The 22,271-nt window shown below is 42.9% G+C and overlaps 2 protein-coding genes across 9 annotated transcripts in view; one reads left to right on the top strand and one right to left on the bottom strand.

The window, feature by feature from the left end:
* Positions 1 to 1,233: 1,233 nt before the first annotated feature.
* On the bottom strand, positions 1,234 to 22,211 carry ZNF740 (zinc finger protein 740). 8 transcript variants are annotated; one of them, XM_058170993.1, is made up of 8 exons: positions 21,048 to 21,178; positions 18,680 to 19,053; positions 18,237 to 18,431; positions 15,206 to 15,337; positions 14,934 to 15,024; positions 11,705 to 11,828; positions 9,413 to 9,584; positions 1,234 to 5,822 (listed from the first exon to the last, which is right to left on the bottom strand). In XM_058170993.1, the coding sequence occupies exons 4-8, from the start codon at positions 15,269 to 15,271 to the stop codon at positions 5,733 to 5,735; spliced, it is 543 nt and encodes a 180-aa protein (XP_058026976.1). In that variant the 5' UTR covers positions 15,272 to 15,337; positions 18,237 to 18,431; positions 18,680 to 19,053; positions 21,048 to 21,178; the 3' UTR covers positions 1,234 to 5,732. The 8 variants fall into 8 exon arrangements, with proteins under 8 accessions (XP_058026976.1, XP_058026970.1, XP_058026973.1 ...); XM_058170987.1 differs by lacking the exons at positions 18,237 to 18,431; positions 21,048 to 21,178 and adding an exon at positions 22,083 to 22,211; XM_058170990.1 differs by lacking the exon at positions 18,237 to 18,431 and having other exon boundaries at positions 9,413 to 9,579; positions 14,938 to 15,024; positions 15,245 to 15,337; positions 21,048 to 21,182.
* Positions 21,707 to 22,271, top strand: part of CSAD (cysteine sulfinic acid decarboxylase) — a 38,408-nt gene continuing 37,843 nt past the window's right edge. Inside the window, exon 1 of the mRNA XM_058170978.1 lies at positions 21,707 to 21,804. Within this exon, the coding sequence (XP_058026961.1) occupies positions 21,721 to 21,804 (84 nt within the window). The 5' untranslated portion in view covers positions 21,707 to 21,720. The remainder of the gene's footprint in view (positions 21,805 to 22,271) is intronic.

Raw genomic sequence — 22,271 nt, 5'->3', positions numbered from 1 at the left:
GCATGAAAACCAGCTGAAGGACTTTGGGCCAGTCACTCTCTCTCAGTTCAACTACCTCACAGAGTTGCTGTTGTAAGGAACATAGGGGGAAGTATTAGCTATTCACCCACAGGTAACCATAAATAAAAGGCAGGATAAAAACATCTACCATGTTTTCCCGAAAATAAGACCCTTATATTTTTCTGAACCCTGAAATAAGCGCTTGGCCTAATTGCTATGCGCTCAAAAGCCCGATTGGGCTTATCAGGGGATATCTTATTTGGGGGTGGGGAACAGGTTAATAAAAAAGTAAATAAAATAGAGATAATTTCAAGCTTTGGGCCCACAATCAATCTTGTCTGCTGCCCATTCTGCTATTGTATACGAGTAGCCAGTGTGCCTTCAGATTCATAACCCTGGTAAAGCTGCATCTTTTAGCATTGGGTTTCTCCTTGTATTCTTCCAGCAATCCAATTTCACATTGGATTAATTTAGCGTTGTCTTAATGGTGGGCAGAAAGCATTAATTCAGCCAAAGTAAAATGTCCAACAGGAGCAAACACCCCTTCCTTCCAATGAAGTTAGGTGGTTTAAAGTTTCTGTAGTCCACCAATATGCAGAAGGTTGGAAATTGGGTATTTCTGGAACCAACAACCTGGAAGTTTAGGAATCAGACGTTTAGCTTCCAGCATCACCGCTGATCTGGGCATAGTCAACATAAAACCTACCTCTTTCTCACAGCACACCTAGTGATATTCTGAGCAGCCATCATGGCAAGCTGCTACACATATGGTACATGTGAACCCGGTAAGTATATTTTCCCCCCTTTTTTTATTAGGAAGGCATACTCTCCTAGATCTATAACTGAGGGATTTCTACCTGAAAGCTCAGATACACTTACCAGCCGTTGACAGAGTTATGGTCAGTATGGATCAGCAACTTAATTATCTTTTAAAGTCAGCCCTATCACTCTGGCTATGACCTGGTCCACCACTGGAATGCAACTTCAGAAAACTGAAAGAACATTTGAATCTTGTGAAGGCAGTTTTGTGCCATCTTCTCTGTGCCTGTGTTCCACTGCAGGTCCTTCATCCAAGTATGTGGCACAATAAAACAAGCTGGTCAAAGAATATGTAACACCCAAGTTAATGGTATGGAGAAGCAGTGAAGCTAAGGCTTGGGAGGGAAAGCAAGCCGAGTTTATTCCAATTACTGAAATAGAACACACACACAAAAAGGAAAAGACACCACACTGTAATGGTAAAAAGATACAAGTTTATAGCATCTTATAAAAACTACAATTTAAAAGTGATCCTGTCCTTGGGTAACACACCCCTGCCCCAATTCCCTTCCCTGCAAAATCGGTGAGTTAAAGGGAAGGAAAATAAATTATCTTAGAAAAAGCTATTGGACCTTCACATTAAGTCCAGAGGCTATCTGGTCAGGCTGAAGTGCTAGATTGTTTTCCTTTCAGGAGGTCTATGTAAAAGCCAAATATGAACTGCAAGAAAAGATCCTTTACATTTTCTTTCTACTGGAACAAACTCCTAAATTAAGACCAGCAGCACCACATCGGAAAGCACCTTAAGGCACCCGATCCATGTGACAAGCACAATTTGTCCTTCTGCTACCAGCACCCAGAAAAGGAATGGGAATAGCAACAGCTCCCAATGGCATCCATTGTCAAAACGGGATTTCTTATTTCCATGGAGGAAAGGAAGTAAGAAATAAAGCTCCTTCAAAAATGTGCCCCTGGCTGCCCTTTAGGGCAACACAAATACAGGCACTCCTCGGGTACACGAAGATTCCAGTCCACCTGACTGTCACACAGGTTGGCTTGCATACACTGCCATGTTCCACACACACAAGACCGTATCTGTCAGAATTACAGACTTGAAAACCTCCTGTGAGTCACATGTATAAACAATATATTCAGGTTGGACAAAGATACAGGTAAAAATTGTTGCACATACTCTCTAAAGACTATCTCCAGGAGAGACATTACCATAGATAGTGTTGGTAAAATTGTGTATCTCTATATTCCTGCAAAGGAAGCACACTTCTGTGTTTATGCAAAACCCATTTTCCAGTCTGCTGCTACCTGGAATTGCCAAGCCATCCAATTCATCCAACTCCTTGCTGCAATCCCATCCATTGTTCGGCTACTGAATATTTTAAAACACTGAATATTTTAAAACAGTACATTGTTTTTACCTAAAAGCTAAGTCTCACTTTCTTCTTGAACCTTCAGCAAATTAGTCCTCTTTTCACCTCACTGCCTCTGCATAATTTTATTTGAACAAAACAAATTACATTCTGAAATGGTTTTGGTCCCTTGCACTTTAAAGAGTGGCAATCAGTGAAACTTCCAGACAAGTTTCACTTCCTTTCAATTTCATCTCAGTCAAGAAAAATAAATGCAAAGATCTTAGTGCAAAAATTACTCATGGCATAAAATTTCTAGTTGGGGTGAACCAGCAGCAGTTAATAGATGCTATTGCTTTTACTGGGGTGGGCCAAGCGATTTGTTTAAATAAAACCTTCTCCCACAGAAAACTATCATCCCCCCCCCCCATTTTGCTAACATACTGCCTGCAGGCGATTATTTAACAATAAAAAAAATGCTTGAACCCTATTATTTTGTCCAATTATTAATCACTGAATTGTTATGGTTGCTCTTTCTGCCTTCTCCCCCATCCTGTTCTTACAACACTATACTATAGTCCACTTCTGAGCAAAATTCAGCAATTAAAGTCACATGCAACTTGTTTTTTGAGGTTAACATTCGTCTTCCTTCACTCCTGAGCAGGAAGAAAGAGCTGGACAACAAAATTGGCAGACACCAATTAATAGCCTATCTAGGTTATTGGTAAATGACTGCGCTGGTATAGAGTGTGCAGCAGCTTATAGAATTCCTCTCCCAGAGTACATGGTATTCATTAGCCTCCCGAGTCCCTATGGCAGCACTCTAGCAAGATGCAGAGCCTAAGCAAAACACATCCCTGTGCTCCTAAAGCTGCACATTTTTTAGAGCAGAGGTCTTCAACCTTGGTAACTTTAAGCCTGATGGACTTCAACTCTCAGAATTTCTCAGCCAGCTTTGCTGGGAATTGAAGTCCTCCAAGTTTAAAGTCGCCAAGATTGGAGACCCCTGCTTTAGAGCATGGGTGTCAAACTCACCGCATCACATTGCTATCACGTGACGTTTTGTGACATTTTTTCCCATTCGTGGAGCTGGGATGGGCGTAGCCAGCATGTGATGCATCCGGCCCGCAGGCCACCAGTTTGAGACCCCTGCCTGAAGGAATCAAAACAGCATTGAGTAATTACTCTGCTTGGCACATAAAGGATCCGGCAGTATGAGGCAGTTCATTCAAGAGATTCACCTTACCTCTTGGGGAAATACTAGGCAACTGTGAATATGCTTTGTAGTGCCATGTCTCAATTATTAGATTAAGACCGGAAGGACAGAAAAACATCTAGTACTTGATAAAGAGATTTCTTCTACTCAAGCAAGTTTTCTTTTCCCACCTGAGCACATTGCTATTTCCCCCTGAAACAGTTACATTTCCTTTCCCTTCCCTCCCTCACCCCCAAATATCTACATTTCCTCAAGCTTCTTCCTACAGCAATTATTTTATTTCCTTTTGGGGAAAAACAGTCCTCAGTAAACTGAAAGACATATGATCTTTCTAAAGAGTAGCCATTTTAATTTTTATCAGCCCCACTAAAAATTGCAACAGACCTCCAAGAGTTTGGGGTGTTCTAATCATTCCCATAAACTGCAGACTAGAAATTGGTGTTAATTTTAGAAATGTAACAAGGCTGGGAATAAACTTGCGTCTTCTGATGAACAGAGGGAAGGAAATTAAAGAGCTCTTTTATTTTAAAAAAAATATGATCTCCTCTATAGTAACATTCCCCAAGCTAATGTAATTCAGATTTGTTGGACTACAACTCCCATGACAGGCAGCAAGAAGAAAGATGATCAAAAGAACAATGCCTTTTGCTAATACATTGAAACCTCTTAAATGGTTGTGGGGAGTGGGGGAGCAATCTTGAACTAAAGCAGAGGTTTTTCAAATTTGGGAATTTTTAAGATCAGCTCCCAGAATTTCCCAGCCACACATCTGGGAGTTAAGCTCACACCTTTTGAAGTTGTCAAGTTTGAAAAACGCTCATCTAAAGTATCCCATCTCTGATTATAAAACTTTTCTAGTTGCATAGGCTGAAATGCAGGCCCTCAAGAACGAACCTCTCCAGCTCGACCAAACAAAGACCACCATTTCTCCACCAACACAGCCCTTGGTTAAAACCTGGCTTAAAGCAAGGTGCTCTGGCGAACTCAGAAGTTAACTCAGGGAGAGATGTATTTGAAGCACAAATGAGATTTGTATCTATCGTTCAGATGGAGGCGCTTGTCCCTAACAAGTAAATTCCAGTCTCACAGACAAATTATTACTTGCCCTCTAGAAAGATCACGGTAAATGCGACAGTGAGGAACAAAGGACTTGGGAGGGTTCCTTTTTTTCCCCTTGCAAACTTGCCACTGCCTGTTGCAACTAAAATTGAAATAATAGCACATATAAAAATTTGCATATTGGCAACAAGCCTCTTTTTCAAACGTCAACGAAGCAGCCCAGGAGCAATCAGAATTCATGGTGCATGGGAATGCTGACCTTTAGTCCTCCAGTATTTTATTCCAAGAGACATATCAAGAGGCCAAAGTCCCTCCCCCACAGAGGCTGCAGTTCTTCAGTATCAAGTTTAGGAGATAGGTGCCCATGGGCCAGAGCTGGCTTTTCATGTATTTAGGAAAACAGGATTGCCACCTAAGAAAGCTCTGGATTCCGCATGAAGAGATATGTAACAGGTACATCCTGAATGGATGGCTATTTACAAGGGAAAGCGAAGGGACCACACGCAAGTTATCTTCCTCTCCCGGGAGGAAAACAGAGCCTTCCAGCCAGCTGAATATCAACTGGATCTCAATAAATGGAACACATCTAAGGTAGACTTCTAGGTTGACCCAAGAGCATTTGTCACCTTCTGCAGCCCTTGTTTCTTGAAACCTGAAAGTCGAGACCACAAATCACTGTTAAAGGGAATAGCACGGAAAGGGGTGGGGGTGGGGGAGGGAAAGTCCTGTAGGCCTTACGGCCTAGTGTAAATGAGACAGACTCCTGTGATCCCAGGCCACAGTATCCTGCCAGGATCAGCTCCGCAAAAAAAAGTTCACTGCTTGACTGGCGGTGATCACTGTTTCTCATAAAATATTTGCCTGTTGTCCTTCCACTTTTTTTTTTTTTTGCAAGCCCAAATATCAGGCCAGCTGGCAGATCATCTGTTAATGGAGAGCACCGGATCTGGTTGGAATGGCTCGCGGAAGGCCCCCCCGCAATGCTTTCAAAGCCTTTCCTGAGGCAAATGGTGATAATTTCAAAAAAAAGAAAGAAAAAAAAGAAAAAAAAAGAAGACGAACTAAAACAGAAACAGAAAGCGCACCCCGGCAATGTTTATCCACAACTGCAGTGAGCTTCCCAATGGCTGGGAGCCAGCCCTGCTTCGTCCTCCATGTATTTACAGTGTCAAGACCATAGTTGAAGTCTGTGCCCACTCAGCTCTGCTCCTTCCACAGGAGTAGGCTCAGCAAGCAAACTCGGGCACAAAACACAAGCAGGTGAACAAGCCCACTCCCAGAGCCTCTGGTGGACTTCCCAGCAGCTTCTTAAAAGCCTCTTCTATGGCCCAACCCTAAAGCAGTAGCTGGGAGTCAGATGCTTTGCTGGGGCAGCCCTGGCACATTCGTTTGTGTCTCAGCAACCGGTCTGTCCTGGAGAAGCTCTGTGAAAGGGAAAAGAGAGGGAAAAAATAATAATCCGGAGATGACCAAAAAGACAAAGGTTCTAGGCCAGGGGTCTCCAACCTTGGCAAGTTTAAGCCTGGAGGACTTCAACTTCAGCTTTGCTGGCTGTGGAATTCTGGGAGTTGAAGTCGTCCAGGCTTAAACTTGCCAAGGTTGGAGACCAGTGCTCTAGACCAAAGGTGGGGAAAACGATGGCCCCTTTATGACTTGTGGACTTCAACTCCCAGAGTTGCTGAGCCAGCAGGAAGTCCACCAATCATAAAAGGGCCATCGTTCTCCCCACCCCTGCTCTATGCAAAACCAAAAGCAAAGTCAGAAACCCTGCATTCTAGGTCAGTGCAATTGAAAAACTGAAGGTGGCGCAGTGGGCCTTTGTGTCTGGAAGTAGGAATATCGTGGGGCAAACCAGGATCTTCTCCTTCTGTCAGGGAAGCTCTCTGTGAAGGAGTTCTACTTTCTCCACCAATCTCTCATAGAGTTACCCCTTGGGAAAAAGTTAGAAGAGGGAATACTCTGTGCTTCACATTGACTTTCCAGAGGATTTAAAAAAAAAAAGCTGAACCGCAACTAAAATGCAGGGTTTGTAGTTTTCCTTTCAGTTTTGCACAGACATAGAATTAAAATGGCTGGCCTAACTAACTACAGTACCTGTCAGGGTTCCAAGGAACACCCCCAACGAAATAAAGCTCTGAGGCTCGAGGTTCCTCAAAGTTCCAATTTATTAGAGATGTCATATTGGCACAGTTGGGAAAAACCGAAACTGAAAGCTTCCAGGTTTTCCACACCCAGTTTACAGTTCACAGCCCTGCCCTACACCCACAAGTTCATCACATTGTCCAATCAATTCTTCACACTCAATTGGATACAATCTTCAGTCAGTCTCCATCAGACGCAGGATGTCCTTGAATACGGAATGTTGTTATGACTAACTTTCTACCACTCCAACAACAACCCCCTCCCAACTTCCCCAGCTAAAATATGTGGCAGTTAAGAAGCAAAAAAGAAAATTGCCTTCCAAAACTGACACTACCGTGTTTCTCCGAATATAAGACCCATATATTTTCTTTGCTATCAAAAAAAGGCACCAGGTCTTTTTTTTGGGGGGGGGGCGATGTCATCAACTGACTCACCTCACTTGCACACATCATCTCTTGCCTCTTTTTCACTATCGGAGGCCTTCAGGAACTTCTTCATCTGGCAAGGCCAGCACGGCTTTCCTGCAGGCCTCTGTAGCCGATAACAGAGCTCTGGATTGATCCGGAACTCTGTTATCAACTACAGAGGCCTGCAGGAAAGCCTTGCTGGCTGCAGCAAAAGAAATGGGCCGAGGTGTGTGAGGGCTGGCTGCAACTATACACAGGTAAGTAATAGGGCAGCTCCACCCTCCCCATCCCCACGCTAGTTTAATTTTTACCTGTGCACCCTGGAGTGGGTGGGGTCTTAATTAGGGCTTATTTTGGGGGTAGGGCTTATATTGGGCACATGTAAAAATCAACCTAGGACTTTCTGAGGTCGTATTTTCGGGAAAACATGGTACCTAACTAACATGAACTGGATGGCCAGTTCAAAGTCCTGCAGGAAATTCTGGACCCTTCCTTAGGAATGCCAGATCACAATTCTGGAATGACAACAAAACCCACAACTGACTGAATTTCCTTCAACACGTGGGGAAAAGTGTGTAATTTCAGATGGGCTAGTGAGGCTTCTGAATGGACTGTCCAGGGCTATGCTTTAGGAGAAGAATATGGCCTGAACAACAAAGTTGGGCCATTATTTAAATAAAACTTTAACTATATTAACAATTACTGATTAGTTAATTGATTTCTCCATTGGTGATTTAATTTCTCACAACCTATTTATTCCCACCCTTAAAATTTTCCATTTTTAAAAATGATATGACTTATATACAGTTATTTCATCTGACATCCAAGTCTTTCAATTTAGTTGTTGGAAAATTTAATTGTGAAATTAAACTGGGTGACATTCACCCTAATGTTTTTCAGCCCCACCTTAAGAGGAATTGACATTCTACTAAGAAAAGAAAAATGAATCCTGCGTAATTGCCTAGTTTTTTGATGATGAAAACTGGAATATCTGCTGATGGATGCTACAACCACTTAAGAGGTCAGGAAGAGAAAGGAGAAAGAGTTTTAAGGGAGAATACTGTGTTTCCCCAAAAATATGACCTATCCCAAAAATAAACCCTAGCTTAATTTTACCTGTGCCTAATATAAGCCTTACCCCAAAAATAACCCCTATTTAAGATCCCAACCACTCTGTCCCACCGTCTGGTTGTACAAGGTGGGATGAGGTGCAGGCATAAAAATCAAGCTAGGGTGGCAGTGTGGAGGTGCCCCACACCCCCGCACACACTTATCTTAGGGCCGCCGCAGCCAGGTATCCCATGTTCTGACAGCTGTTGCTTTATTTTATTTATTTATTTATTTATAATTTAATTTCTATACCGCCCTTCTCCCGAAGGACTCAGGGCGGTTTACAGCCATATTAAAACACAGAATACAAACAAATTTAAAACAGAATTAAAACAAAATATTTAATATTTCTTGACTTCTTCTGCGGCCACTCGTGGCCAGACATTATGTAGCACATTGTGCCAGTGCTGCCGTTCGTGGCAGAAGGCCACGTGATGTGAGTGGAGACACCGGCACGATGCGCCATGTGGCATTTGGCCACGAGCGGCTGCAGAAAAGTCTGGCGGCGGTGCGATAGATGTTGGGGCGTGGGAGGTCTGGCTGTGGTGGTCCTAAGGTAAGTGGGTAAGACATCTCCCAAAAATAAGACCTGGTGCTTATTTTGGGGGCTAAAAGAAAATAAGACCTTCAAGGTGAAAGCACCATAGAAGTCTTATTGCTATTGCTACCGTGTTTTCCCAAAAATAAGACCTAGTCTTATTTTTGGGAAAACACGGTAGCAATAGCAATAAGACTTATATACTGCTTCATGGTGCTTTACAGCCCTCTCTAAGCAGTTTACAGAGTCAGCATATTGCCCCCAGCAATCTAGGTCCTCATTTTACTGACCTTGGAGAAGGCGATCCAGAAGGAAAAAAAAGAAGCACAAGGGAATGGAGGAGTCAGGGACATTTTGGCTGGGATGAAAAAATGGTGATGAGCATTGAGGCAAAGATGAAGAGATTATCTGAAGTGGCAGTAGTAGCTCAAAGAAACGAGGCCAATGAGAGGGTCAGGGATAGGACTGGTGTGACTCCACCAGGATAGTGAATGGGGCTGGCCATGCAAGGGATAGAGAAGGAGATGGGCTTGCAACCATGAACATGGGCCTGTCCTCCAGAAGGGAAGGGGATGTTGTAGGAGTAATCTAGAGGGACACAGCTTACAATTGCACAAGCCAGTCAAAGGGAGGTGGTTTGGGCAAACGTTGAAGGGGTTCTGGCAAATGCATCTGAGAAGCAGACCAAAGATGGTCCAGTTCTGGAGACAGGCCGTAGTGCTCTTCTCTATGCTGATGCAAAGTCTTAACAAAGACTTTGCAAAGTCTGGCAAGATTTCCACTCTAAATGTGGAAGACAAATGAAAAGAGTCCTTACCTGCAAGCAGCGTTCACACTGATATGGCTTCTCTCCACTGTGGACACGTTTGTGGCGCTCCAGATGGTACTTCTGGATGAAGCGCATGTCACAGACGTCACACTCAAAAGGTTTCTCTCCTTTAACAGAGAGGAGGGAGCAGCTAATTATTTCCAGAGCTGTAACTCCTATGCTTTTAGAGGAAACAAGGTGTCAAGAATCCTTCTAAGCAAAGATCTAACCATACAAAGCAGAGATTCCTAGAGAAGGCATGTAAGACATTGAAGCAAGAGATGTTCTTAGTGAAATGTATGCTACAGGACACTCCAGACCCAAATGAAAATGCGATGTCATTTCTCACTCTTGCCTCTCCTAACCTTACTTTTCTCTTGGCAACGCAGGTCCCGATTGTGAAGATGGAAGCCCTGGTTTCTACTTCGCCAAAAGCCGGAGATTATTTCTGCAAGTCTATTTCTACATGGAGGAAGTTGCTATTCCTGCATCCAGTTTTTTAGAAAAGAAATAGATGAACCTTTTCCTTACAGTCCCAGGCCTGAAAGAATATTCCATGAACTTACAAAGGTTGTTTTTTTAAAAAATGCCTTTTTTTAATTCTAAAGATGAGCACATTCCAGAGATTTGGTTATAGATGGGTACTACTTATTAGATGGATAGTTCAAAAATGGTCCAGAATTTGGAAGAAGTGTTTCAGGCCTTATGCAAAAACAGTAGATCCTTGCTATTTATTTTAAAAGCCTGACTTTCTTTAAGCCCACATGTGAAAGTGATTTAAAGAACATGGCTACTTTAAGAATCACATTAATTAATTAATTAATTAATCAATCACCTACTGAAAGCATCAGCTGCTGCCACAATATTTTTTCAGGCCCACGGGGCAGCCTGGAAGAAGTCCAGTGACTTTCATGGATAAGAGAGAAGAACAGTGCTCACCCGAAATCCAAAGTATTTCTCCTGCATCCTTTTTAAAATAGGCCTCATAGTACTGCAGTCTGCTAGGCAATTCCTCTTCTACAGTAAAACAGAACTACTTTGCCACTCCATTGTTTACACTACAGAATTTTTGGAAGAATGAAGTGCAGAATACTTACAGAACTATCCCACCTCCCTCTAACATGGCTAATCTAACATGAAGACTTGTAAACCATTTCTCTTTCCTCGATATAATTATCAATCTTAAAAATCTAAATTACTTAAAGCTGGCATTTGGTGAATGCATTTTGAAGGGAGGAGGGCCATCTACTGGTAGCCCAAGGACAGGGCAACTGACTGGAATGCTGTTTTAAAGCTAACATTTTTGTTCTTTGAGTGGCCCGAACTGCACAACATTAAGGAAGCCTGAATTTGAGAGATGGGTTGATACATAAGGATTCTGTTATAACCTGGATAAAAGTTGTTCCTATGGAGAACAATATTTGATAACCCTTCAGCAGGGTGTGGTGAATTAAGTCTCTGCATCACAATCAGTATAGGTAGTCCTCGACTTACAATCATAATAGAGCTGGCCCATTACAGTCATAAGTCATGACAATCATAAAGCAAGTCCCCTATGTGTCTGATTTTACAACCTTTTCTGTGACAGTTGTTAAAGTGAACCAACTGTTCACTACCGGCTGGTTTTGCTGGAAACAAGAAATAAATGCTAGGGTTTTTTTGGGGCGAAAATGTCATCAAATGTGACCACAGGACATTGCAAATGGTCATAAACGGAGGCCACTTGCCAAACACCAAAAATGCAGTCACCAGGGGGTGTGTATTTGTGTCAGAATTTCATAACCAGGTCATAAGTATCCCTGGGGAAATCTGTCACAACTCTTACCAGCCACTAAGCAATTGGTCATAAATCGAAGACTACCTGTAGTGTCACTAAACTTCCTTTATTATACTTGCAAGACTTAGAGCACCAAAACTGCTTCCAGGGTGAAAATAGGAGCTGGGTTCTCTGGTTCTTGGTATGTCAAGCATCTGTACCTGCATTATATATATTCTTTGTGTGTGTCTGTGTGTTTAAACATTTTATTAGATTATAGAATAAAATACAAAAACAAATAGGAAGACACGGGGGTGGGGGGGGGAGAGAGAGAAAAAAAAGCTTTGACTTCTGAGTCCCTCTGCTGCAGTAAAATAAAGCATTAACATCAAACCACAACTTTTTATTTTTCCATAACAATATAAACTAGCCATTTCTATAACTGCATTATATCAAGGTGAAGGTCTGTCCCTCCCCCGTTGCCTATTTTCAAAAGCAAGATGCCTTAGTTAATGCTATCAATTGGCAAATGACCGTACTCTTACCAGTATGAATAAGGATATGTCTCTTGAGGTGGTAACTGCTCCGGAACGCTCCAAAACAGTGCTCGCAAATAAAATTCTTGGGAATCCGGACCTGGAAGGATCCATTCTGCTCTATCACCATTACCTGGAAGCAAGCATAGAACAGCTTCTCAACAAAGAGGCAACATGGGCATATCTTCCGGGCATATCTTCTAACTTGCAGGTCTGTCAGGAGGTTTAGCTAAGACATTTATCAGTGCTTATATAGTATCTCTGCCTCCTCTATAGACCAGGGGTCCCCAACCCCTGGTCCATGGACTGGCATGCCAGAACTGGGCCACGCAAACAAGCAAAGCCCCATCCGTGGGATGCAGGCCACATGTGAAACCGCACCCCCTCCAGTCCATGAAAAACCTTTCTCCACCGAACCGGTCCCAGGTGCCCAAAAGGCTGGGGGGCTACCACTACAGACTGTCCACTCTCCCTGTTTCAAGCCACAACAGAATGAACTGCACAACACAACAGAAGAAAACAAAGCATCTCTCTCATGTATGTAACTCTTTTGAATTTCTACAATTGATAACATCTTGCTTCTTTAGCTTTGTTCGGTATAAAACAGATCTGCCTGGATTTTTTTTTTTTTTAAATTACAGATTCATTAATATCTTCTGCTGTTAAAAATGCAAAAAAATCCGATGTTTGACCCCTGGCGGAAATAGGTTGATCTTTGACTAGAAACGGGGGTATATATTTGCCCACTTCCACTTTATCGCATTAAGCTTAATATATGATAGGCATGTGCAAAGCAATCTGTTCTTCCTCTGCATCTGAGAACTGTGGAGTGGTCTGTGAGTTTCCAGGCCAGGAAGCAATTTTTTCTTGGAGCATTAAAATCCACTTCCTGTTCGGGAGATACACTTCCAGGAATGCCCAAACCCTTGTGGTCTGTTTTGGATAAGATTGCAACATTCTGAAGAAGAACTGTTACTATTAACATGGAGCTTCCAGCAAATATCTGCTCAGCCATCCAACGATTTATTTCACTGTCTTGGGTATTATAGGGCAATTCCACAGAAAGAAACCCAGCCTTCCCTTGAGGGTTGGTCATCTGTCTCGGGGCGCCTGAGTCTGTTAACAGCAGATGGACAGTTTTAAAAGAGAACAGAAATCTTGGGAAGATAAATAATCTGACAGCATTAACTTTAGCTAAATATGTAAAATGTACTTTGCCCCAATTCTTTTAATCTCATTTACTTCAGCTGAATAGTATTTTCTTCAATTCTTATGGTTTACCACCAGAGATTATCTACGGGGCTCAGAGTACAACTCCACAAGTTTTGGGTTTTTTTGTTTTTTGTTTTGTTTGGTATTTCATAGAAAGACAATGTTTATTTTAAAAGGTCACATAATGATTGCCAAGTTCTTCGTTTGAATTATTCCAGTGCAAAAGGTGCTGGATGCAGCAACAGTATCTATGTGCATTGTAATTCGGCCACAAGAATTAAAAGTAAATTCAGAGGCACTAACTAACCATATTGCTACGATCACAAGCCACAGGATGATGTCTTATAATAGCAGTAGCACTTAGATTTATATACCGCTTTACAGCCCTAAGCGGTTTATAGAGTCAGCCTAATGCCCCCAACAATCCGGATCCTCATTTTACCCACCTCGGAAGGATGGAAGGCTGAGTCAACCTTGAGCCTGGTGAGATTTGAACTGCCAAACTGCAGGCAACCGGCAGTCAGCAGAATTAGCCTGCAATACTGCACTCTAACCACGGTGCCTCAATATGTAGCAGACGCTAAGTGAGGGGGAAAAGCCGCCTAGTCAAGCATCTGACAGCTTCAACCCTGAATTTCTGCCTTCCAGATGTATTAAATGACAAATCTTATTGGCTACCCTGGGTAGGGATAATGATCATTAACAGGCTGACCTGGAGCAGAATGAAGTTTGTCACAGATGTTGCACAAGCCTGAACAATAAAGTTCTCCTATTTCTTATTCTTCAGAAACACATGAACTATTTAAAATAATCAAGCATGTAGAGAAGTTAACAATTTGATTTATTTGTAAAATTTATTGGCAACCCATCTTACCTCAGGGTAACCCTGGATGGCTTGCAATCATAAAAAATAAAATAAAATAAAAACTGCACAAAGACAGACGCTTGTGCTAGTCAGGTATGCATTCCCATGGAAGATTCCTGGGCTTACTCATATATGCTATAGCAATGGTTGTGGTTCTGCTTATCTTCAGCTTGTGAAAACAGTTGCATCTTTCAATTTTTGCCCATTTGGCCAGCCTAAATCACTCCCAGCCAGCATCTGGCTAGGAGTCTATCTAAGATTGTCTTGAAAAGTGTGCAGAAACCCTAGAAGTTTAAAGGGTAGTGGTCAAAGTGGATTTAAATGGCCATCTACTCAGAACATTTTTTACAGAATTTTTCCCCATCTGCACTGGCTTTCATTGGTTTCCAAAGCACAAAGCAAAGTACCGGTTACAAATTATTAAGCTCTCCATGGTTTTGCACCAGATCAGGGGTGTCAAACTCATGGCCCATGGGCCAGATTCGTCACGCGCTGGCCACGCCCACGCCCAGTTTAGCAAAGAAGTCATGCTACGTCATGTGACACCATGACGACACGAGTTTGACACCCCTGCACCCAATCATTTGAAGGAACCTGACTACCTGCATGAAGCTGTTCAAGCACTGCCGTCAGACCTTGAAGCCCCGCGCCAAGTTTCATCAAGCCAGGCTCAAAGGTTTCCTTGTTGTGGATATGAGGAGAGGCCTTGTTAGTGGTGACACCGCTGCTTGGGAATACCTTACTAAAAACAATCTCACTTGCCCCTTCTGTTGAATATTGGAAGGTTGGTATATGCTTTTTCTTTCTTCATGCTTTTAACACTTTTCAGTTACCTGCTTTGCTCCTGGTTTTTAAACTGAGGCGCTTGCTTTAACCCCGTCTCTTGTAACTCTTTCTAAAATTGAATTATACAGTTTACTTTTTCATTATTGTCGTTTCACATATTTAAACTGGAAGCTACTTCAGGCTTAGAAACTAGGTAGAAATTTCCTGAAAACAAATCACAGCCCTGCTCACCAGTATGGGGGTGGGTGGGAGGAGAACCCACTTCCAGCTGATAGCTTCTGTTTTTTTAGCTACATCATCTTGACGGCTTCTGAGAGCAGGACAGGCATTCTGTGGAGAGCTTGATCTTTACTAGGCCATATAATGAAAGATTACCTGCCTTTTTAAGGGATTTTTTAGGAGGAGACCCTTCTGCTGTTTCTTCTTCCTTCCGACTACGTGATTTCTCACTCTCCTTGCGATGACTCTGGCAGACAAGAAAGGAGGAGACTGGCTACAACGGCTTAAAAATTTAATCTGGCAATTTGCAAGCCAAGCCTCCCTTGCCCCAATCCTGTTTTCTCTGCTCCATCATCCAACGTGTCTGGAACAGAGAACAACGAAGCACAGGTGCAGCATCAGACAGCTGAAAACAGGCTGGCCCTTACCAGCATGTCCGGTGCACCCCCTCTCTCCCCGTTCTCCACCTGCTTAGAGCTTTGCTTCGGCATCATCTTCTTGCTGGCAACTGTTGGCACCAGGCAAACACCGGACAGTCCCTCGCAGGCCAGGAGGCTCGCCTGTAGAGAAAAACAAAAACCACAATGACCTCAAACAATACAGCCAAGCTGATTCCAAACCAAGAAGTCATCCCTATTAAGATCGCGGCTGTGCCTTTTAAGGATTGGGCTACAATCTGACGTACAGTCAGACTTGCTGCAGATTTTGCAAGCTTACCCACTAAAGATTGGCGAATGTCAATCATGTCTGATGAGAGAGAAGACTCTCGTTAGGTCAGTTTAGGAATGCTTCCAAAAATTTCCTTGAAAGAACCAACTTTGGATCCAAACCCCAAAAGGTGATTAAGAGGTGAGATGGCCACACTGTACTTCCTGCCGTTTTCTTTAAAAAGCTGCCTATTTCCTGGACCCACACAAAAGCCATGTGATTTCAGGTAAATACAGGTAGTCCTCGACTTACAAGTTTGTTTAGTGACCGTTCGAAGATACAATGGCACTGAAAAGAGTGACTTATGACCATTTTTCACACTTATGACTATTGCAGCATCCCCATGGTCATGTGATTTACATTCAGATGCATGACAACTCATACTTATGACGGTTGCAGTGACCCGGAGTCATGTGATCACCTTTTGCAACCTTCTGACAAGCAAAATCAATGGGGTAAACCAGATGCACTTAACAACTGTGTTACTAATTTAACAACTGTAGTCATTCGCTTAACAAATGTAGTAAGAAAAGTCGTAAAATGGGGCAAAACTCACTTAAGGAATTTCTCACTTAGCAACATAAACGTTGTGCTCCATTGTGGTCACAAGTTGAGGACTAGCTGTATATATGTGAGTTAAGGAAGTGCTGATAGGGTGTCACAAGCTAATCTCACCCTGTCCCCCTCCATAACTTAAAAGGTGTATTTTCCTGGGAAAGCCTGGTTACTGTGCCCATTGAGAAACAGGCATGGCTTCTTTAAGGAAGTGCCAACACACTCAACCATCATGATGCCAATGCCACCTCTGATGCTTGCTTCTCCTTTGAACAGCTGAAGAACTCAACTTTTCTGTGTCTTGGAAATCATTTCACATCTACCAGAATCCAAGTTGTTCAGCTTTCTGTGTACAGCTATCCATTAAAGCAAGGGGAAAAGGACTGGCTTTTCTGAACATCTTTCCTTGTTATCTGGGACAATTCTCATCCCCCATGCACAGCAAGTTAACTGTTTATTCTCTGTGCTAGCAGGGTCATGAAGACAGACAGAATTCTACACGTACATATGCAGGCATGAAAGTTATTTCCATTTGCCATCTAGACCATAAAAGCGTGCTTGTTTTATTTAGTTATCCTCCCAAGCTTTCTTAAATCCACGGCTATTGGTCAGCTTCCCTAAGGCAAAGCATTTCCATCAATTCTTCTCCAACGAATTAAGAGACTAACTGGCAGCCTTGGCTTCTATCGTTTTGCTCATATTTAAAGATAGATGTTGAGAGACAGCCATAAAACAGCAGAAACTCTGCAGTTTGGTTATGTCTGGAGACCTAGCTTAATAATCTTTCAGGGCCTCGCTCTGAGGTCATTAACACAAAGTAAGTCGTGTTGATTGCCAAGAGAACAGATGCTGTCCATTAAGTGAAAGACAGAGGGAGATAGGAGAGGGAGAATGCAAAACCCGAAGGGCATGTCCCACTGTCCCCCAACATCTTAAACGAGGCACAAGTCAAAGTGACAACTTTCAACACCAAATGTAGTAGCTGAATCTGCAACCCAGGGACTGCATAGGCACAGAGGTACAGCATGGCAGCAATCTGGACACGTGCCAGACTCTAGCATTCTAGTCACAGATGATTACAAAAAGAGAATTACAATACTTCAGAGAAGAGCTAAGTCAGCCATGAAGGGAAAAAAAATTATGAAGAATCGGGAGCTGGGTTTGGCTGGGCATCAGCCTCAGTGGCAGTGAAACAGGCCACCTCCTCACTCTGTGAATGGTAAAACAAATAGAAGTGGGATTAGTAAAGCCCTAATTGCCACTCTACTGGGAGCCTACAGCCAGTGGGGATTCTGTTTGCATTCTTCTTGCTGAAGAAAAAAAAGCATTGCCAACAGTGGCAAAACTTGGCCAGATTCTGTGAATGAAGCCCGTCAGGTAGAGCCTAAAAAGCTCCCCTCCTTTCAGACACTAAAGTTGAGATAGGCAACTTGTGTGAAGGGGTCTGGAACCAAGGATATCTGGGTTTAAGCCTCCACCAGACAGCTCTCCCTAGATGATTTGACTACATTATTCTCTCTCCCTCTGTCCCTCCTTGCACAGTTGCTATTGTGAGGGATGGGGGGAAAGAGGATATGGCCATTTCAATCTCTCCAAGGATCTTTAGGAAAAAAAGGCAGTAACACATGGATCTCATGCCTATAAGGGCTACTGCTGGAGCTGCCATTTTAACTTCCTCACAGTGTATCTGGCATCCTGATGGGGCAATAAGCTCTGGAATGACACTCTGTGATTTTTGAAAAGTGGCATAAAAGGCTAGTGGAAAACCAGGGCAGAAGAACATTTCCCTATGAGTTTAAGATCCCAAGATGTATTGATCATTGGACTGAGGAAGTAAAGAGAACAGGAAATCTGTGAATAATAAAATGTACATAAAAAGAAATACAGCAGTAAATGCTGGATTAGACTCAATGCTTTAAGATCAAACAAAGATGCAGTTTGATGTATTGGGTGAAACAGAGAGTCAAATTTCCTATGGCTGAGGTGTACTTTTTCTCCCCCTCCCCCCTTAGTGGGTTGCAAAGGATATGGCAGATAACATAATCTGGGTGGCAAAGCTGAATTTCTGGGATGGCTTTTTGGGTTAGTCTGAAGATGATAAAAAAAAAAAGTAGGTATAAAGTTTTATGTAGGTTTTTACACATTTACTTTGTCCCATTTTTTTTTTTGCAAATCCCACTGTAAAAATAGTGCTACCTAGAAACTTTGATACTACAGTCGAATATTGCTGATGAAACGTGAAGCTGGAAAATGGGGTTGGGGCAGTAGAAGTGCTTTGACGGTCTTCATCCCTCTCCCATCAGCCCCTACTCCAGCATGCATGTAAGCCCCTAGGCTTGGAACGAAAGACGAGAAAAATACGAAAACATTTCCGGCTTGAACTGGAACTGGCTGTAAGAGAAAGCAAACACATTCTCCAAACATGGCTGTGAGAAGAAGACCAGAATAGCTTGGTAACCCCCAGAACTTTGGGAGGGGTCCAGCACTCCAAGCTCTGCAGTGCTGACCCCTGCAGCAGACCATCAACAGCTGAACAGTTTATGTGACAACAGAATAGATTATCACAGATGGCTCTTAGCAGCCACTTCTTCAATGATGGATTCCTGTGGGACAGGATGGGAGAACCGGGGGTCTGTTACCTGAGCCATCGCGTTAGTCTGACAGTCCTCAACACGGAGATTACGCCAAGTCCTTACGCTTTCTCTCTCTCTCTTGCTCAGGAAAGAATTTTACGACTACAAAGATTTTTCAGTAAATCGTTTCTGCGCCGGTCCCGTCCAATACCTTCCACTTTGTTGACATCTTTCTGGAGTCGGAGAGTCCAGAATGGCGTGCAGCAAGTTTTCCCAGCCTTGTTAAAAGCTGAGGAAAATTACAGACTGTGCTGCTCTTGCAGATGAGTCACCCCAACCCTAAATCCCCCTTCAGGATGGCCCTTGCTGGGGGAAAGGGTGCTGAGGTCTTCCTTGTAAAGAAGCCACAATATTGCTGTATGTCCACCTCCAGTTTCCACCTGTGGGTTAAGAGAAAATATATATATATATATATATACATACATATATTTAAAAAAAGAAAGTGAGAACAATATTTTTTAAAATTATAATTACACACCAGATAGTTTTACTGCAATGGCAAAAGGTATTGGTGTCTCTAGACTACTGAAGTATTCTGCTTATTACTAAGTTCCCATCTCTATATGATTTCTGCAAGCTCTTGCACTAAATTCTGAACTGCTGAATCAGTACATCACCTTGGTGATCTGTATTCTTCTATATTAAAATATCTGTCAGTTTTGAAAGGCAATTTTCTTTTTTGCTTCTTAACTGCCACATATTTTAGCTGGGGAAGTTGGGAGGGGGTTGTTTTTGGAGCGGTAGAAAGTTAGTCATAACAACATTCCATATTCAAGGACATTCTGCGTCTGATGGAGACTGCCTGAAGATTGTATCCAATTGAGTGTGAAGAGTTGATTGGACAATGTGATGAACTTGTGGGTGTGGGGCAGGGCTGTGAACTGTCCACTGGGTGTGGAAAACCTGGAAGCTTTCAGTTTCGGGTTTTCCCAGCTGTGCCAACATGACATCTCTAATAAATTGGAACTTTGAGGAACCTCAAGCCTCAGAGTTTTATTTTGTTGGGGGTGTTCCTTGGAACCCTGACATTATCATAATGCAACATTAATATAAGAATTTTATATCTGCTTGTTTTCTTAAAAAAAACACCTCAGTAGGAAATATAAGAATCATGTAGAAAATCACAATGTTTTGTAAAGTCCATCTAAGCAAAACCACAGATATACTCTACTGCAGTTAAACAACTGGTTATACTCATACAATGAAGGTAATTTCTCACTAGATACACAGTGGATATTTGAATCAGATTCTTATGTTAAAATATTAGTAACTCAAATAGAGATTGTTAAAACTTTACAAAGTTAAACTAGTCTCCACACATAACCATTCTGTTTAATTATTTATTTTATTTATGGTATTTAATATGAACATCCTAGTCTCTTCATTACTATAGTTCAATAAAAAATGTTTTAAACTCAAAATCAACACATTTTTTAACTTTACACAACACAGCCTTAAATCTAACATTATTGACAGAATGAAGCACATAATGCCTTTTAGCAAAACCAATGTGATTATGTAAGTAAGCATTACAATATACATGCACCAATAACACTGTGTTGACCAAATTGGAAATTTCAGATTATTATGGAAATTTCCCCAAATTTTCAGAAATGACCATTTTGAGTTGGGAATTCTCAGACTTGAAAGTATACAAGTGAAAGGCACCAGAGTTAGAAAATACTAAGTAATCTATAGTGCCTCATTGAAGAAACCAAATGTTACAATGCACAAGAGTAAACTGGAGTAAACAAGAGTAAACTGGAAAAAAAACAGTGAAAAAAATGAAGAAAATTAGTACAGGTAGTCATTCGACTTACAACAGTTTATTTAGTGACCATTCAGTTACAACAGCACTGAAAAAAGTGACATGACTGTTTTTCACACTTACGACTGTTGCAGCATCCCCATGGTCATGTGATCAAAATTCCGATGCTTGCAACTCATTCATATTTATGACGGTTGCAATGTCCTGGAGTTGTGTGAATATTTATGAAGTTTGCAGTGTCCCAGGGTTGCGTGAACAGGTTTTATGACCTTCTGACAAGTAAAGTCAATGGGGAAGCCAGATTCACTTAACAACCATGTTACTAAACTTTACAACTGCAATGATTCACTTAACGACTGTGGTAAGAAAGGTTGTAAATTGGGGCAAAACTCCTTTAATATCTCACTTAACAACATACGTTTTGGACTCATTTGTGGTTGTAAGTTGAGGACTACCTGTATTAAAAGTTGGGGGTTGATTATGAAAAAGCCCATATGATTTTCCATGCCAATTATTGCAATAAAGCTGAAAAATACAACAGCAAGGCCCTAACCTGACTTAACCGACATTAAAACCTATGACACAAAACAAATTCTTATTTCCTACCGTATTTAAAACCTTTCCTTTTTTTTTCAATGGATTGGAATATTGAGAATCCTTGACCCTTTAAATATACACCGCACAGCATGGACATTGGTGTTCACAAAAACCAAAAGTTTGGTATTTTGGATCCTTTTTGTTCGGAAAAGGATCAACATCAACATTTCCCCCACATTAAGAATATTTTAATACCAGGTTATCTCCGCAGAGAGGAGCCTGCAGAACTGTGGAAAACGACTAAGCCTTTATCCATCCTAGCCAATTCTTTACTGCAACGTCCCTGAACAAATGTCAAGGTTCAGACTCAAATCTTTTAAGGACAGGGGTCAACTTGAAATCACGTGTTGGTGTAAACGGCTACTTCACAATTTCACGACCCTTTGGCTCCAGGAAGGTCCAGGAGAACCGGACAAAGACCATCAGGCCGTTACAAATAGAGGATGATTTTTTTTTTATAGGTCTCCTGCGTGAGCGGGAGGGGGGGTGGGTTGGACTAGATGACCTCCAAGGTCCCTTCCAACTCTTGTCACCGCATCCATCTACACAATTCGCACCGCAAAGAAGAAAAGCGCGGCGCTTGCTTTGGCCGCCTCATTGAAAAACCGACACTCCTTCCCTCCAGGGCAGCCCGACCGGGGTGAGAGTGAGTCGGCGGGAAGGATCGGGGAGACCTGGGCTCATGGCTCCGTCTCGCTCGTTAAAAACACCCGTCTTGCAAGGTATTCCCGGTCCCTGCAGACAGGCAGCCAAGGCGGACGAACAGGTGAGGCGGACGAACCCCCGGCAGAGCGAGCGAAGGTTCATCGGGCCGAAGGGCGCGTGGACGAGCACGCGCCGCCTCGCGCGAGAACAAATGCCCGCTTTTCCTCCCCCTTTCCCCCCCCCCGCGTCGCCCCGCCCGGGCGGACAATGAGCGGGCGGCGGCCGTACCCTCTCCCACCCCCGCTGCTCCTCCTCCTCTTTCCCCGCGAGCGCCTAAGGCGTGCGCGCGCCCCTCCCAGGGGACGCTCGCCCGCGCGCAGCCCCACCCAGCCCCCGCACCTGAGTTCAAACTCCCGGCGTGCCGGCTCTCCTCTCTCCCGGGGAGACACGAAAGCGAAACACCGCTACGGCTGCTGCCGCTGCTGCTATTCCCACCGCAGCCGTCCTACCCCCCCTCCACCCACCGCCGCCCTGGAAGCGGAAACATCGGGACCCGGTACACGCTCTGCGGGGTTTCCGGTAGCTTTG

Source organism: Ahaetulla prasina, chromosome 2 (genome assembly GCF_028640845.1).
Source record: "Ahaetulla prasina isolate Xishuangbanna chromosome 2, ASM2864084v1, whole genome shotgun sequence".
Lineage (NCBI taxonomy): Eukaryota > Metazoa > Chordata > Lepidosauria > Squamata > Colubridae > Ahaetulla > Ahaetulla prasina.
This window is presented reverse-complemented; position numbering and strand designations above follow the sequence as displayed.

Bases quoted from the DNA above. Each gene is read 5' to 3' on its own strand.
- ZNF740 (XM_058170987.1), bottom strand. The intron at 15,025-15,205 runs GTAAGGGCCAGC...CTTGTCTGCCAG, and splicing joins GGGGTGCACCGGACATGCTG to AGTCATCGCAAGGAGAGTGA. The intron at 5,823-9,412 runs GTAAGGACTCTT...TCCCTTTCACAG, and splicing joins AGTGTGAACGCTGCTTGCAG to AGCTTCTCCAGGACAGACCG.